The following is a 14,071-nucleotide window of genomic DNA, read 5'->3' on the forward strand; positions in this document are numbered from 1 at the left end:
TATAGTCTAGACAGGAGAGTAGATACAAGCGCCTTGAAAAATCTGAGCGGGACCCCCCAAACTGTCAGGTCCTGCCGGTCAAACACATTGGCCAAAGCCATCGATTTCAGCATTACTGGTCATACAGCTATGTGTATGGGGACGTTCTGACTCTTCTGCCATTGGAAAAGAAAGGAATCAGATTGTTGTGTTTCAGAAAGCCTTAGGTGAGATAAGGAACTTGTCATCAGAAGTGTCTGTCTATAGAATCACCTAAGGGAAGGTAACATCCCTATAAGTCACTGTCCGACTTTATAAGAAGTCTTGTAATATGACTTAGGTAAGCCAAATCAGACACCTATCCACAAATTAGGGGTTCCTTATCTATTGTCTGTGCAGGGCAAAGTACTAGTTGGCTGGGGGTCTGCGTATCACTTGAGTGGGTATAATACCGGGCACCACCAAGGGAGAAGGAAAGAAACAGGAAATCTAGTAAATTTTCCAAGACAAATCTAAGTGTGCCCTGTAGGTATACAACCTTTATAGTATGTCTAAAGATAGGCAAACCTCATAAGATTTGTTTCGCAACTATTCGTGAGGTTCAGCCCTCCAGTACATTGTTTGCAGAGAACCAGAAGTGCTATTATTATACTCTGAAGTCTCATGGGAAGAATATGCAAATCTGACTGCCATGATGTAATTAGGATGTCAGTGCCTCAAGTATGCACACCAATAGAGGGCGCTGACTGAGAATGTGCAAGTCTATCTTCCATGATGTAATTAGGAAGACAGAGTCTCAGTCAAACAAACCTATAGAGGGCACTCCCTTTAACATCATGCCGACCTTCTCAGAGGCCTTTGTTTGCAATGATGTTGGGATTATACCAGATACAGTCTTCTCAGCCAAGGACAGCCGTTTCGATGTATTTGCGTCTCATCAGCTTGGCGCAGAGAGGACTGATCTGGTAGAGGTGAGAGGCTTAGACAGGGTTGAGGGGATATCGTCACTCCATAAGGAGAGATCTCCTTATGGAGTGACGATATCCCCTCAACTCTGAAGTCTCATCAGACTCCATAATATGATAAGTGGAAGCCATGGGGAGGTGTGGTAAATATGGAAAACACCTTGCCTCATCTCTCCTGGGCATCCAGGGGTCCACCATTGTCCTCTTCAGGTCTCTTCCTTCCTCCGTCTGACATCATGCACCCCTGGGTCACCACTAGTCCCCAACCACATGGGGCTCACCAAGCATCATGACACACCTCTGTGAATAGGGTAATTCCCAAAGCTTCTGTAAAATCAGTGCAGCCAACGCACCCACTCCCCATCCGAATGGAGAGTCCTAGCGCCAATGGGCAATTACTGTAGATTTACATGTATTGCTATGGCATATTGAGTGGCACTTGGTTATTGATGGGATTGCACATAGGATAGAAGTAACTAGCTGTACTAACACAATATATGAATTGAGGTGGTATCAAAGCTGAACCCCCGTGACATTATGAAACAGCACGTCCAGTGCAATAAGCAGTGGTACAGACTGTACCGGAGCTCACACCATGATCTAGGTCATGGAGGACATCCCCAGCACATCTACCATCCCATCAGGAGCGCATGGAGACATAGAGTCAGTTTATAAGCTACAGATCTGAATTTGGGCTGATATGAAATATATTTTATATCAGTAAAGCTTTCCAATCTAAATCTTTTGTTAATCAGGATCGGATTTGTGATTTACGTGTTCGCTCACGTTATCTGATCCATAAAACTAGACAATAGACGATCAAAGATCAAGTGCCGTCATAGCCTGCTAAAATAAGAAAGATCAATATCATATTTCAGTATCACTTCTTTGGTATACGTTTTTTCAGACTCTACAAGATACAGCTGTGATAGTTGCCGCTTCGTTTCTGCATTGCTCCATGTTCTTCGGTAATAGTATTTCGGGAAGAGATTTACAGTACAGCTCAATGTAATCCACCAAATGGCTGAATCCTATAGGTTTTATTGGATGGAGAAATACATGATAGATGGCCAGGGCAATCCTCGACAATGAATATGTCAAATATCCTGCAGGATTGGGCTGCCGAGCAGTAAAAAATAGTGCATGATGTCACCACTACATCTGGATAGGTGCCCATTGTCATTAGAATACAAGCAGAAAATATTCGGTAATGATTCTGCTGAGAACGCAGAGCCCGCAAACATTCCAGGAGTTAAGTTACAATGCAGCACTTCTTCCAGTCAGTAAATCTAAGCGCAGATATTTTTATGGACACTTTCATGGGGTTCATGTCGTCTGGAACGGTATACATAACACCATTAATTCTGCAGAGTCTAAATATAAGGAAATATTATAGTGGAGACAGTAGACTACAGCATAGCTTGTCGTATCTGCAGGACTTTACATAATATCTGTATGAGACTACATACCGGGGCAGTATACAGTGAATATACAAGACAGCTTCACGAGACGACATGGTTATTGTTAGTTTGGTCCTTCATTTTTATTTCTCTTACTTATGTAGGGACAACGTATTCCACAGTCAATGTACCCTGTAGGGCTCACAATCTAAATTTCCTATCGTATGTCTTTGGAGTGTGGGAGGAAACCAGAGTTCTTAGCCTCAGTTTGGTATTCCGTTCATGGGGACCCCCCCAAACGGAATACCGAATGCATTAAAATAGCGGTGAGCTTATGAAAGCACACGGACCCCATAGACTATAAAAGACACCCCCCCCCCCCTTCATCATGAACACTGTGGGGCATATTTATTAAGACTGGTGTATAGTATGCTAGTCTTAAAGGCATCCTATCATTAAAATGCAATTTTTTTTTCTCCCTAACACGTAGGAATAGCCTTAAGAAAGGCTATTCTTCTCCTACCTTTAGATGTCTTCTCCGTGCCGCCGTTCGGTAGAAATCACGGTTTTCTTTGGTATGCAAATGAGTTCTCTCGCAGCACTCAAACAGCACTGAGGGCGTACCCAATCCTGTGAGAGAATTCTCCAGCGCCGCCTCCATCTTTGTCTGGCACGGCCTCTTTCCGTGAAGACGGAGGTGGCGCTGGAGAGCTCTCTCGCACCATTGGGGACGCCAAAGAAAACCAGGGTTTCTACCGAACAGCGGTGCGGAGGAGACATCTAAAGGTAGGAGAAGAATAGCTGTTCTTAAGGCTATTCCTACGTGTTAGTGGAAAAAAAAATAGCATTTTAACGATAGAATCCCTTTAAGAAATGTAGAGATAATTTTGGCTCATGTGAACCATGTGAATTTTGGCTCTATTTTTTTTGTCTTCCCCTTGATCAACACTGTAGGGATTGTAGGGTTATAGGTTGGACTTGATGGACTAATGTCTTTATCCAACCTCATCTCATCTACTATGTAACCAGCCATTCAACTAGTATATACAGAAGTAAATTTGTTTGGGTGTGAATTCCCACCCCCTTCCTGCTCATACTTGGCCAACCCCTCTCCAAGCTAATCAGCGGCCTCCACAGTCCTGTGGGGCAGAGGGCTTCTAGGGGCGGAGGCATGGCTTGAAGCAGAACGATCTGCGGTGACAAACACTAGATTCCTGGGAAAACAGGAGAGTATGATTTTTTTGTTGCAGCTCGCAAGGGCCCCTCCAGAGTTTTCCCAAATTCCTTGGCAACCCACTTAAATGCAATGGAAGCTGTAAAAATGTCCTTATATTGTGCTCCTCTACTGGTGGCTTCAGGAGAATGGAGTAAATTCTTGTTGGGACATAGGAGAAGAAGATCAGCACTGGGCCCCTCACCCCACAGGCCCTATAGCAGTTGTGTGTACGTATCCCACCGTGCTAGGGCTAAGTTATAAAAACTTTAGAATGCAATTGTATTTTCTGCAGTCTTTGTACGGATATGTTAAGATTCTATTGTTTTTGCGATTGTATAGAAAGTATAACCTTGATGTGTCAAATGACATGTGTGTCCCCTATACTGACCCTCTCTTCCATATACGCAAAATGAGGAATTGAAATCTCCCCACACCCCAATGTATCCAAGGAAAAGTCCATTCAAATGTTCATGTTTAAGCTCTCTCCTAGTACCCCCATAATAGAGCAAGCTGCAGGGTCAAAGTCTTCCCATATCTACCAGCCAGGGGCGCCATCAATTTCAGCCATTATCCTTAGAAATGCAAGCCAATGTTTTCCCATAATTGCCTTGGAACAAATCTAAAGAGTATCAAGTATTGTTATTACATCATTATATAATATAGTACGATGAAATGGAGAACATTCTTAATAAAATAGATACTCAAATGGCATAAAACCAATTCCACAGTTGTTCTTGTTTTTACCTAAACCAGATAGATTGACTTCTCATATTTTAGCTTGCTTATTACGACCCCCAGAGGTTCCACCAAGCCAAGCTTGAATGTAGGCTCCTATAGTAATCTAAGCCCAGCTCGGGAGATCTGTGGGAGGTCTAGGCCTATGGATGCTAAAATCCAACATTGTTATGGCTTTGTGAAATCAGCCTTAGTCCAGAAACATTGCTTTCATGATGAACGTCTTGAGGAGTAAAGACTTGTTTGCCACTTTGATGCAAACAGACCATGGCTTACGATTCCACAATAGGTTCAAAGTTAATAATTTCACATTTTTCACAATTTATTTGTGTTGGTGGTCTTTGGCTTTTGTTAGGTTTTCTGGCGGCCTTCGCTGGCTTGAGAAGCCTCAAAACACAATCGATAATTGATGGATTCACATTGTTTTTGGAACAACTTCTATTCCAGCTGCCATCTGCCCAAAGATCTTTGTTGGAGATCTTCAGATAACTGCCAGATAGTCTGCAGATGATTGACCAGATTAGATTTGCATATTTGTAAGATGTATCTGGTGCTGTTTAGAGTTCTTTTATACTTTTTGTTACATTGAACCAAAAAACGGAACGGTCACCAGTTCACTGATCCCCACAGAGGTCAGAAGGTTAGTAATGTGCAAATACTATAATGCTTATACATGATATACCTCTATGAATGAAGTCACCGCAGTACCTCTACACCAACACCGTGTCTCGATCAAAGGAGGTTCTAGAAGTGATACAACATTGCAAATCTTTCACTAAGACTTAAGAAATGTTTGCCGAAAAACGCGTCATGCTCAATCTCCAGGAGGATTCCACATGACAATACTCATTGAAGTGAATGAGAGGCAGAAAATATCTGGCTGCTGCAGAATTTTGAAATTGAAATTTTGGTCAAGTGGAAAAATTCCACTCCAAGTTCCTAAAGTTGAATTTTTAATCTAGTAAATCCCCCCCGCCACTGTGTGCTCATACCCTTATAAAACTTTATTTTATTCTGCATGATATACACCACACCACACAGAGACTTCACCCCCAGAGAAACCACGGTGTTACTGGATTCAACCCAAATTTTGCAAAAGCTACGGATTTGACTACAACTTTGTAGGAAGTCAAATTATTATACTTGGGTTCCTTCAGACCTCACGGTATAATAAATGGAGGCCTAGTGGAGGTGTGGAAACATAATAGATAGTTATACTTACTTTCCCTCACCTCTCCTGAGCATCTTTGCATCGGGTGCTGCCTCGGGATCCTGTTTTGGCCTCCTACGTGACATCACACGTCTGGGGTCACCACTAAGGCCTTTGATTGGGTCTCAGCTGTGCTGATGTCATGACGCTGGAAGAAGACCATCAGATGCTACAAGGATGCCCAAGAGAGGTGAGGGAAGGTGAGTATAACTAATATATACTTACCTCCCCTGGACCTCCATTTATTATACTCCGAGTTCTGAGAAGATATCAGAGTAACCTCCAGTTTGTAACAAACTTATTCACCGCAAAATGACTCTTTGGACTGAACCATCAACATCCGAACCCATCTCTACTTCTAACTTACGGTAGTCGATTCTCGATTCTGATAATTTAGTCACTTTTCACCTGCCGCTCTAGATCTCTGTGCCACCGCCAGCCGGCAGTTGTGTCCCCATGACCTGTACACCCTTACATGATGCCAGGTTCTCTCTACTTGTATTACCGCATGTTCTGCAGATTGGGATCTTCTCAGGATATTGCTTACAGAACAGATGAAGGATATGAAGGCCTGCGAGGCATTGACAGTATGTGCTGTAAGTTCTTGAAAAAAAAAAAAAAAAAACATTCGGAAAAACATTAAAAAATATCCAGAAAAATATTGCCATTATTTCCGATGGGTTGTATTTTAACCCTGTGATCTGATCCGTCAATGGATTTAGCTCATAGATACTATAATGTTTCGATTTCGGCCTCGGAACTGGTAGCAAACTGAACAAAAGTAAAGGAGTTTGGTTAAAATAATTTTAAAAAATTGTCTCTAATAAATATATTTTTATTTTTAGTTTTATTTTCGGGATGTTTCCTCTTTGAATACATTTTTTTACAACCGATTTTCTGCGTATTTCTCGAGCTTTCTAGTATCTTCTTCTTTTCACGTAGTGCAGATATATAAGAAGGATATCCTGCACCTGCTCCGTAAACATCACAAGATCGGCCCATCCGCTAATTATTATTTGCTCTTGCTACGAAAACAAGAGACAAAAAAAAAAAAAGTAATGAAAACCATTCTGATGGAAAGGCAGAGCTCGAAGGGGAGGGGAGAAAATGTTGGACCGTGTCCTAAACTGACCTCAGCAGAGCTGTAATAAGAGATTCTGGTAAACGTAAAATGAAAAATCCCAAGGGAGCCAGAGAGTAAGAGAGGGAAAGAAAAGGAGGAAAGAGAAGCAGATAGATCTTGAGGAGTATAATATCCTGTGAAATTGAAAGCAGCCGCTATTATCGCTTTCGAGTAGAAAGAAAACTTGAACGTGATGTTGTAACATAATGCTTTTATCAATCAACCCTGCCGTGCAAATAGAGGTGACATCTCAGAGGAGCGCATTCTATTTCAGTAGGATGGAAATCTCCTCTATAGAAGCACACATTGGATTTCATTACGGCCGGTCATAGTGGCGTACTGGCATCTGGCAACATTCAAGAGGGCAAACAGTAACTGGTGTCGGTGCAAGTGCAATGCCCGACACGGTCTATGGGCAAAGGTGGTGCTATCTCTGGAGGAAAAAAACTGATCCTTTTTTACTGAAGACCCATATATATGGGTATATACTCGAGTATAAGCCGGATTTTTCAGCACAGTTTTTGTGCTAAAAAAGCCCCCCTCGGCTTATACTCGAGTCAGCAAAAACAAAAAATAAAAAAAATTTTTTTGGGAGAGGAGGTCTATGAGCAGCTGCAATATCAATGTATAGAATCTCCCATAAAATAGTGCAAAAAAAAGAAGCTTTAAAAAAAATAAATAAATAAAAGTTGTAAATCCCCCCTTTCCCTAGAATACATGCAAAAGTAGAAAATGACTGTGAAACACAAGCACATTAGGTATCCCTGTGTCTGACAGTGCCCGGTCTACTGAATATAGGATCTGCAATGCTCCTCTTCCGTCGGGAATGGGTTAATAGGAGATACCCTATAGTCAGCCAGGCTGAATTACAAGTGGGGGAAAAAACCCAGTCCTCAAGCTCAGGGAAGGGGCAGACAGACAACCAAAACACCAACCCCCCCCCTCCCCCAGCAACTACTGCACCCTAAAACTCCGACCATTTTAATTTTTGACATTTTCCAGTAGCTGCTGCATCCCCCCCTCCTCGGCTTATACTCGTGTCAATAAGTTTTCCCAGTTTTTTGTGGTAAAATTAGGGACCTCGGCTTATATTCGGGTCGGCTTATACTCGAGTATATACGGTATATATTGGTCATAACGCAACCCACACAATTATTTGGGGCCCAAGAGACCAGGGAAGCCCCACAACGTTTCATAATGCCAATAGATAGTGGTCAATGTTTTACTCACCCAACCCCACTCCTGTCCAGCCCTGTATGTGCTTTGGCTTCCAGGGGATTGCACAGGACATCCCAACGTTCTTTAGTGCTCTGGCATAATAATATGCAGTGCCCTCCGGAGACTAAAGCAGAGGCAGGCCTGGATAGGAGCAAGGATAGGAGAATAAAATATCATCTACTACCGTTGGAATAACCTAGCCTACCGTATGACAGTATGGAGGCCAAAAAAAGGGGCAATATTCTGTGGGGGGACAAAAAAGGAGCAATGTTATGTGTGTGCAGCCAAACCAACATTCGCAGATAGTGGCCAGTGGTGCAGAACGGAGGATGTGGTACATCTTTGCCACAGGATAAGGCCGTGTACCAAGGATGTGCCACATCATCACGATAATAAATTTCCTTACTTAATATTAAAAAATAGATAATAATATAGTAAGTGAAAAATCCTATTATGTATGCAACTCAGAGAGATGGCTATGTTCACATTTGCACCGGAGTCTCTGTTAGACACGCCATCGCAGTGTCTGCTGAAAATCATTGGAGGAAAAGTCCTGCATGGGGGATTCTTCCTCCAATGGGTTTCAGTTTAAAAATGATGGATACCCAACGGACCCCATTATAATCAATGGGGTCTGTCAGACCTGGGCATTAACACTGTTTTAGTGATCCATTGTTCAGGGCCCCCTATGACCCAAACAATGGAGAGGCGACACTCATGTGAATTCTTTGACATCCCTGGTGCCACTAGTAAACAATACTGCAGTTTGCCCCATTTGCTCCCGAGTCACCAGTTGGGGAATGTTTCTCTAGGGGTCCACATATTAAAGGTTAAGCCCCCTTGGGGAGCTAAAAATAAAGCTATAAAATCTGTCAATAGCAGATATTCTTGGATCGATTTAATGGAAGTAGAGATGTTTTTGGCCACACTGTATAGGGTTTAAAACCCCTTAAGGACCAGGCCATTTTTTGGTTTCGCATTTTCGTTTTTCCCTCCTCACATTTCAAGAGCCATAACTTTTTCATTTTTCAGTTCACAGAGTCACATGATGGCTTATTGTTTGCGGGACAAATTGTACTTTGTAATGGCATCATTCAATATGCTGTGCAATGTACTGGGAAGCTGGAAAAAAATTCAGAATGAGGTGCAATTGGAGAAAAAATGCATTTGCGCCATTTTCTTATGGGTTTAATTTTTACAGTGTTCACTGTTTGGTACAAATGACATGTTACCTGTGTTCTACGTGTCAGTACGAACGCGGTGATACCAAATTTATATAGTATTTGAAATGTTTTGATACTTTTAAAAAAATGATAAACTTTGCAAAATAGAAAAAAAAATTTGTGTCATCATGTTCTAACACCTGTAACTTTTTCATATTTCCATGTATGGAGCTGGTTGTGGTGTCTTTTTATGCGGGACAAGATGACGTTTCTATTGATACCATTTGGGGAAAGATCTGATGGTTTGATCACTTTTTATTCAATTTTTTATAGGAGGCAAAGTGTTGAAAAAAACGCTTTTTGGCTGTTTTTATTTTTTTTGCCGCTACGCCGTTCGCAGTACGGGATAAATGTTTTAATATTCTAATAGTTCGGGCATTTTGGAGCGCGGGGATACCTAATATGTTTATGTTTAATGTTCTTTAATTACTTTTATAGCTAATCTAGGGAAAGGGGAGTGATTTGAACTTTTATATTTTTTTTATTTTTTTAATACTTTTAAAAACTTTTTTTTTTCTTCTGTTACATTTATGATCAGACCCCTTAGGTACCTTGAAACCTAGGGGGTCTGATCGCTCATACTATTCACTGCAATACTACAGTACTGCAGTGAATAGCAGAATCCCAGCACTTCTATTAGACGTCAAGGGTCGCTAAGGGGATAGGGTTTAAAAATGGAAAATAGATGAAAATAACTAAAAACCTTCACTTTCATCCATATGTGCTTGGTGAATTTACCTCTCTCTGGAGCTGTTATTCTGATTTTACAGCCTCTAATCGACAAGATTTTGGAATGTGGCTCCTGAGACCCTTCTATTCAGCCATAAGACTATTATTGAGGTTGAGCACAATTTGCATTCCAATTCATCCCAAAGTTGCATGATGGGCTTCAGGTCAAGCCTCTCAGCAAGCCGTAAAGTTTTTCGACACTAAACTTGGCAAAGCATTTTTATAGTCCTTGCTTTGTTCACAAGTTCATTGTCATGCTGAAACAGGAAATTGTGTTCTCCAAATTGTTTTCGGCCAATTGTATGGTCACTGCATCCACCCCACACAATGAATAACAACCCAATCCATCATTCCTCTTCCACCAAAATTTACTGTCTACATAACAAGTTCTAGTAGAAAATTTTCTTCCGTTATCCATCAAACTCACCACCAAATGATGACGGCAATGTAATGTAGGATGCTCCAGATGCTCCAGATGATGATTGACATTGCACATGGTGAACATAGGCCTGGTTGGGAATGGTAAACCAACAAAAACTAATTTAGGTTACCGCCTAAAAATGGAAGTGACTGTATGGGGTGCAGAGAAAGCGATTGCACCAACATCTAGGTGCCTAACCGGGCCAAAGGCCCCTCTGGCATATAGGAAGATACCAGTAGGCCATGTTATAGAATTTGGGTCCAAGAGCTTCATGTTAGGCTATTGCCTACGTGCCCGTTCCATCTTATGCTGATGTTTTTTTAATTGGTTTTTGTGTTCACATCTTTTTTACATTCTACCCTTCTTCACACTGAGTGCTCCCATTCTGTTATTTCATGTTGTCGACCATTATACAGCCCTATTGTTGTTGCTTGTAGATGTTTTTTCTTCGTAGAATATGAAGAATGGGATCATTAAAATTAAGGCATCCTGTGACAGTTCTTCACACTTGGAGATTGCATGGTTGCACAGCTGTTTGCTTTATTTCATGCAGCTGTTGACTATAGTGGCCGAATCCATTCTTTAGATGGGTTGCCAACAAATTTTTGGACATGTGTAATAGGGATTTTGTTCTTCCATGGTATCTTCTGCATAGACTCACATTATATATATATATTTAAGTAGTTTCTTAATCTTATGATGCAGGTTTTTTTTACTAGAATATTATTGTATTGACTATATCATATTTATGTTTTGTAGAGATCTGAAACATGGACGTGTCTACAAATACCAGATTGTGACTGTCACTGCCAATGGAGAGAGCGAGCCATCGCCAGAACTGGTTTATCAGCATGGCAATGGATACTGCGGAGATGGAATAATCCAAAAGTAAGAGGCCCATAAAGGATGGGACATGTTTCAGAGGTAGCCATTTATCTTGTCTGATAGTCCATGGATTGAGGTCCTTTTTGGACAGGGATGTTCATTTCCAAACCTACTAAAGCAAAGTTGTGATCACAGGTCAAAGTCACGGGCTGTAGAGCTTCTAGGCTATAAAAATTGTCCACTTTTAATAAATGTTTTTGACACATGGGTCAGATCAGGGGTCGTGAAGTGAAAGTCAACCAGAGCCACCTGGACAACACTTTCTATAATTGAGGAACCCCATGAATTTAGACAACTGAGCACCATACCTGTCCATTGTGTACCTATGGTGTTCACTGTACTTAAAATGTGATATTACATTGCAGCCCACACATTCAAAACCAATGGCTAACCATGAAATACAAGTTTAGGTTGAGTTTTCTAGGCTTTCCACCTTTATTAAAAGAAGTAGCCCAAGCAGGAAACCCATTCCTATGACATCTCTATCGACATGCCTTGATACGGCATATAGATCAGGGATTCTCAGTACCTTATAATCGGTTAGCGACCTTTGTCAGGGTGAACTTTCAAGACTTTGCACTAAAATGTTATACCCTGAACGAAGAAAAGTATAGTATGCACAAAATGCCATCGAAGTCAGGCACAAGCAGACCTAGGATATTCTATGAAGTATGAAAAATTAATGTTACGAGGAAACAGATTGCTGAAGTGGATGTATTTACTTAACAGAACAAATAATGCCGGATCAATCCACTACATATAAATATATTCATGTACCATGCAGAAGCAAAAAAGTAAAATAATACTTTGGAGAATGGACATAATGGTGTCTCAGGACTGTCCAGTACTGCTGATACTGATCTGCACATAATACACTATGTACATCCAGCTTGTAAACTACCTCCTCCATTTCCTCTGAATGGCTATGCTCTTATAAGATCTCTATATAGATTGCATTGGCTGTCCTAACTATAATGTATGCTATAATGTACGATAGAGCGATTATACTGGGACAAGATCATTTGCCAAAATTTTATACACACTAAACATTGTCGATGTAAAGGCCCATTCACACGGGAACAGAGAAGGAAGATTATGGCGCGTAATCCACGTCATAATCCGCCCCCTCACAATGGTGGTCTATGGAGACCGCCAGGCTTCTTTTTCCCGCGAGCTGCCCTTTCTTCAGGCCGATTCCGCGGCTTGACGAGCCATGGCTTCCACCTGGCGGCAGCAACCTGCAGACTCGGCCCATTCATTTGAGCCAACTCCAGAGGGGGAAGCCACGACCGCGACAGTCATGGGAGGCGGGTTTTGACTCCAGAGTGACACGAGGAGCAAAATCCGCCCCCCGTGTTAACTAAGCCTAACATTTCAATCATTAAAATCTGATTTTTCTATCAGTTAGTAAGTTAGTATGACGTAACGGCAGCAAATAGTTAAGGATATGTCCAAAGACATTAAAATTATCATTGTGGAGTTCTACAAGAAGTTCATCGGGGCAGACAAAAAAGCGGAGGTGATTCCCAAAAGCAACTGCTTTGATACTCAGACCTGCTGTTCCAAAATATAAGCAGAGTTCCGGTAGACCCCCAGTTCTATAATAGTATAATACTTTTCATCATGTTTAAACTTTCCATATTTTGTAGATAAAATTAATTTTTAGCTCTATTTTATATATATATATATATATATATATATATATATATATTAGATTTATACACCTATGTGTTAATTCTAATCCATCTATCTGTCTGTCTGCCTTTATCACCTTTTGTCTTCTGATATATACCTGAAGCACATACATACAGCTCAGACAGCCACACTGTATGTGAACATACCATATATACTCGAGTATAAGCCGAATTTCTCAGCACAGTTTTTTCTCGAGTCAAGCCAAAAGAATATATATATATTTTTTTTTTTTTGGGGGGGGGAGGGTCTATGACCAGCCGCAATAATAATGTATAGAATTTCCCATAAAATAGTGAATAGTGAAGGGGTTAATAGGAGCACTGCAGATCCCCTATATTCAGCCAGGCTGAGTTCCAAGTGGGGGAAAAATCCAGTCCTCAAGCTCAGGGAAGGGGCAGACAGAAAACCAAAACACCCCCTCCCCTTCCCCAGCAACTACTGCACCCAAAAACTCCGACCATTTTAATTTTTGTAATTTTCCAGTAGCTGCTGCATTCTTCCCCCTCGGCTTATACTCGAGTCAATAAGTTTTCCCAGTTTTTTTGTGGTAAAATTAGGGGCCTCGGCTTATATTCGGGGTGGCTTATACTCAAGTATATATGGTAATTGAGTTTTATGGATCCAGAACATGGAACGCTCTATAACTTGTTAGTGTAACAACATTACGTTTTCTTTCAGAGGTGAAGAATGTGATGATATGAATAAGATAAATGGCGATGGCTGCTCTCTCTTTTGTCGCGAGGAGGCTTCTTTCCATTGTTTGGGTAGGTAATAATAACATGGTCCTTATGTCAAATAGGAAGCCCGGGTTATTCTACAAAAGTTTTATTGTTTTGTCCCCCAGATCTCAAAAAAAGGTACCCATTAAAGCGAGTCTACCACCTCCTCCAAGCATATTCAACTGCTACTACCACATTACAGAGCACAATATAGTGACAAATCTCCTAACTAGGTTCTGTTTATGTAGATTTGGAGAAAGAGAACTTTGAAGTCTTATGCAAATGAGGAAGCTGGTGCACTGGGGGCGGGCCATCAAGGCTGTGAGTACTGTTCTTGCTACTCAACAAGGTTGGGTGATGTCATAGCAGTGGGAGGATCAACTTCCACTGGATGGGGTGGCACAGGAAGGAGATGGTAGAGGTCTGAGCAGTGCTCCAGCTGCTTCATTTGCATAATGACCAAGCGAAGATCACTCCGCACAGAGAACTAATGATTATGACGATGACCATGAGGTCTTCCTCTCTCTTCCGTTCCTTAGCTGCTATGGACTCC

General features: G+C 41.4%; 1 protein-coding gene across 2 annotated transcripts in view; it reads left to right on the top strand.

The window, feature by feature from the left end:
• The window catches only part of PAPPA (pappalysin 1), a 220,270-nt gene that overhangs the window by 125,106 nt on the left and 81,093 nt on the right, over positions 1-14,071 (top strand). For both annotated transcript variants that reach the window (XR_012711848.1, XM_075260062.1), the window contains exons 8-9: positions 10,979-11,107; positions 13,478-13,563. Coding sequence is in view for 1 of the 2 variants with exons in the window: in XM_075260062.1 (XP_075116163.1) it covers positions 10,979-11,107; positions 13,478-13,563 (215 nt within the window). In the remaining variant the exon portion in view is untranslated. The remainder of the gene's footprint in view (positions 1-10,978; positions 11,108-13,477; positions 13,564-14,071) is intronic.

The sequence above is a fragment of the Leptodactylus fuscus genome, chromosome 11, assembly GCF_031893055.1.
Source record: "Leptodactylus fuscus isolate aLepFus1 chromosome 11, aLepFus1.hap2, whole genome shotgun sequence".
Classification (NCBI taxonomy): domain Eukaryota; kingdom Metazoa; phylum Chordata; class Amphibia; order Anura; family Leptodactylidae; genus Leptodactylus; species Leptodactylus fuscus.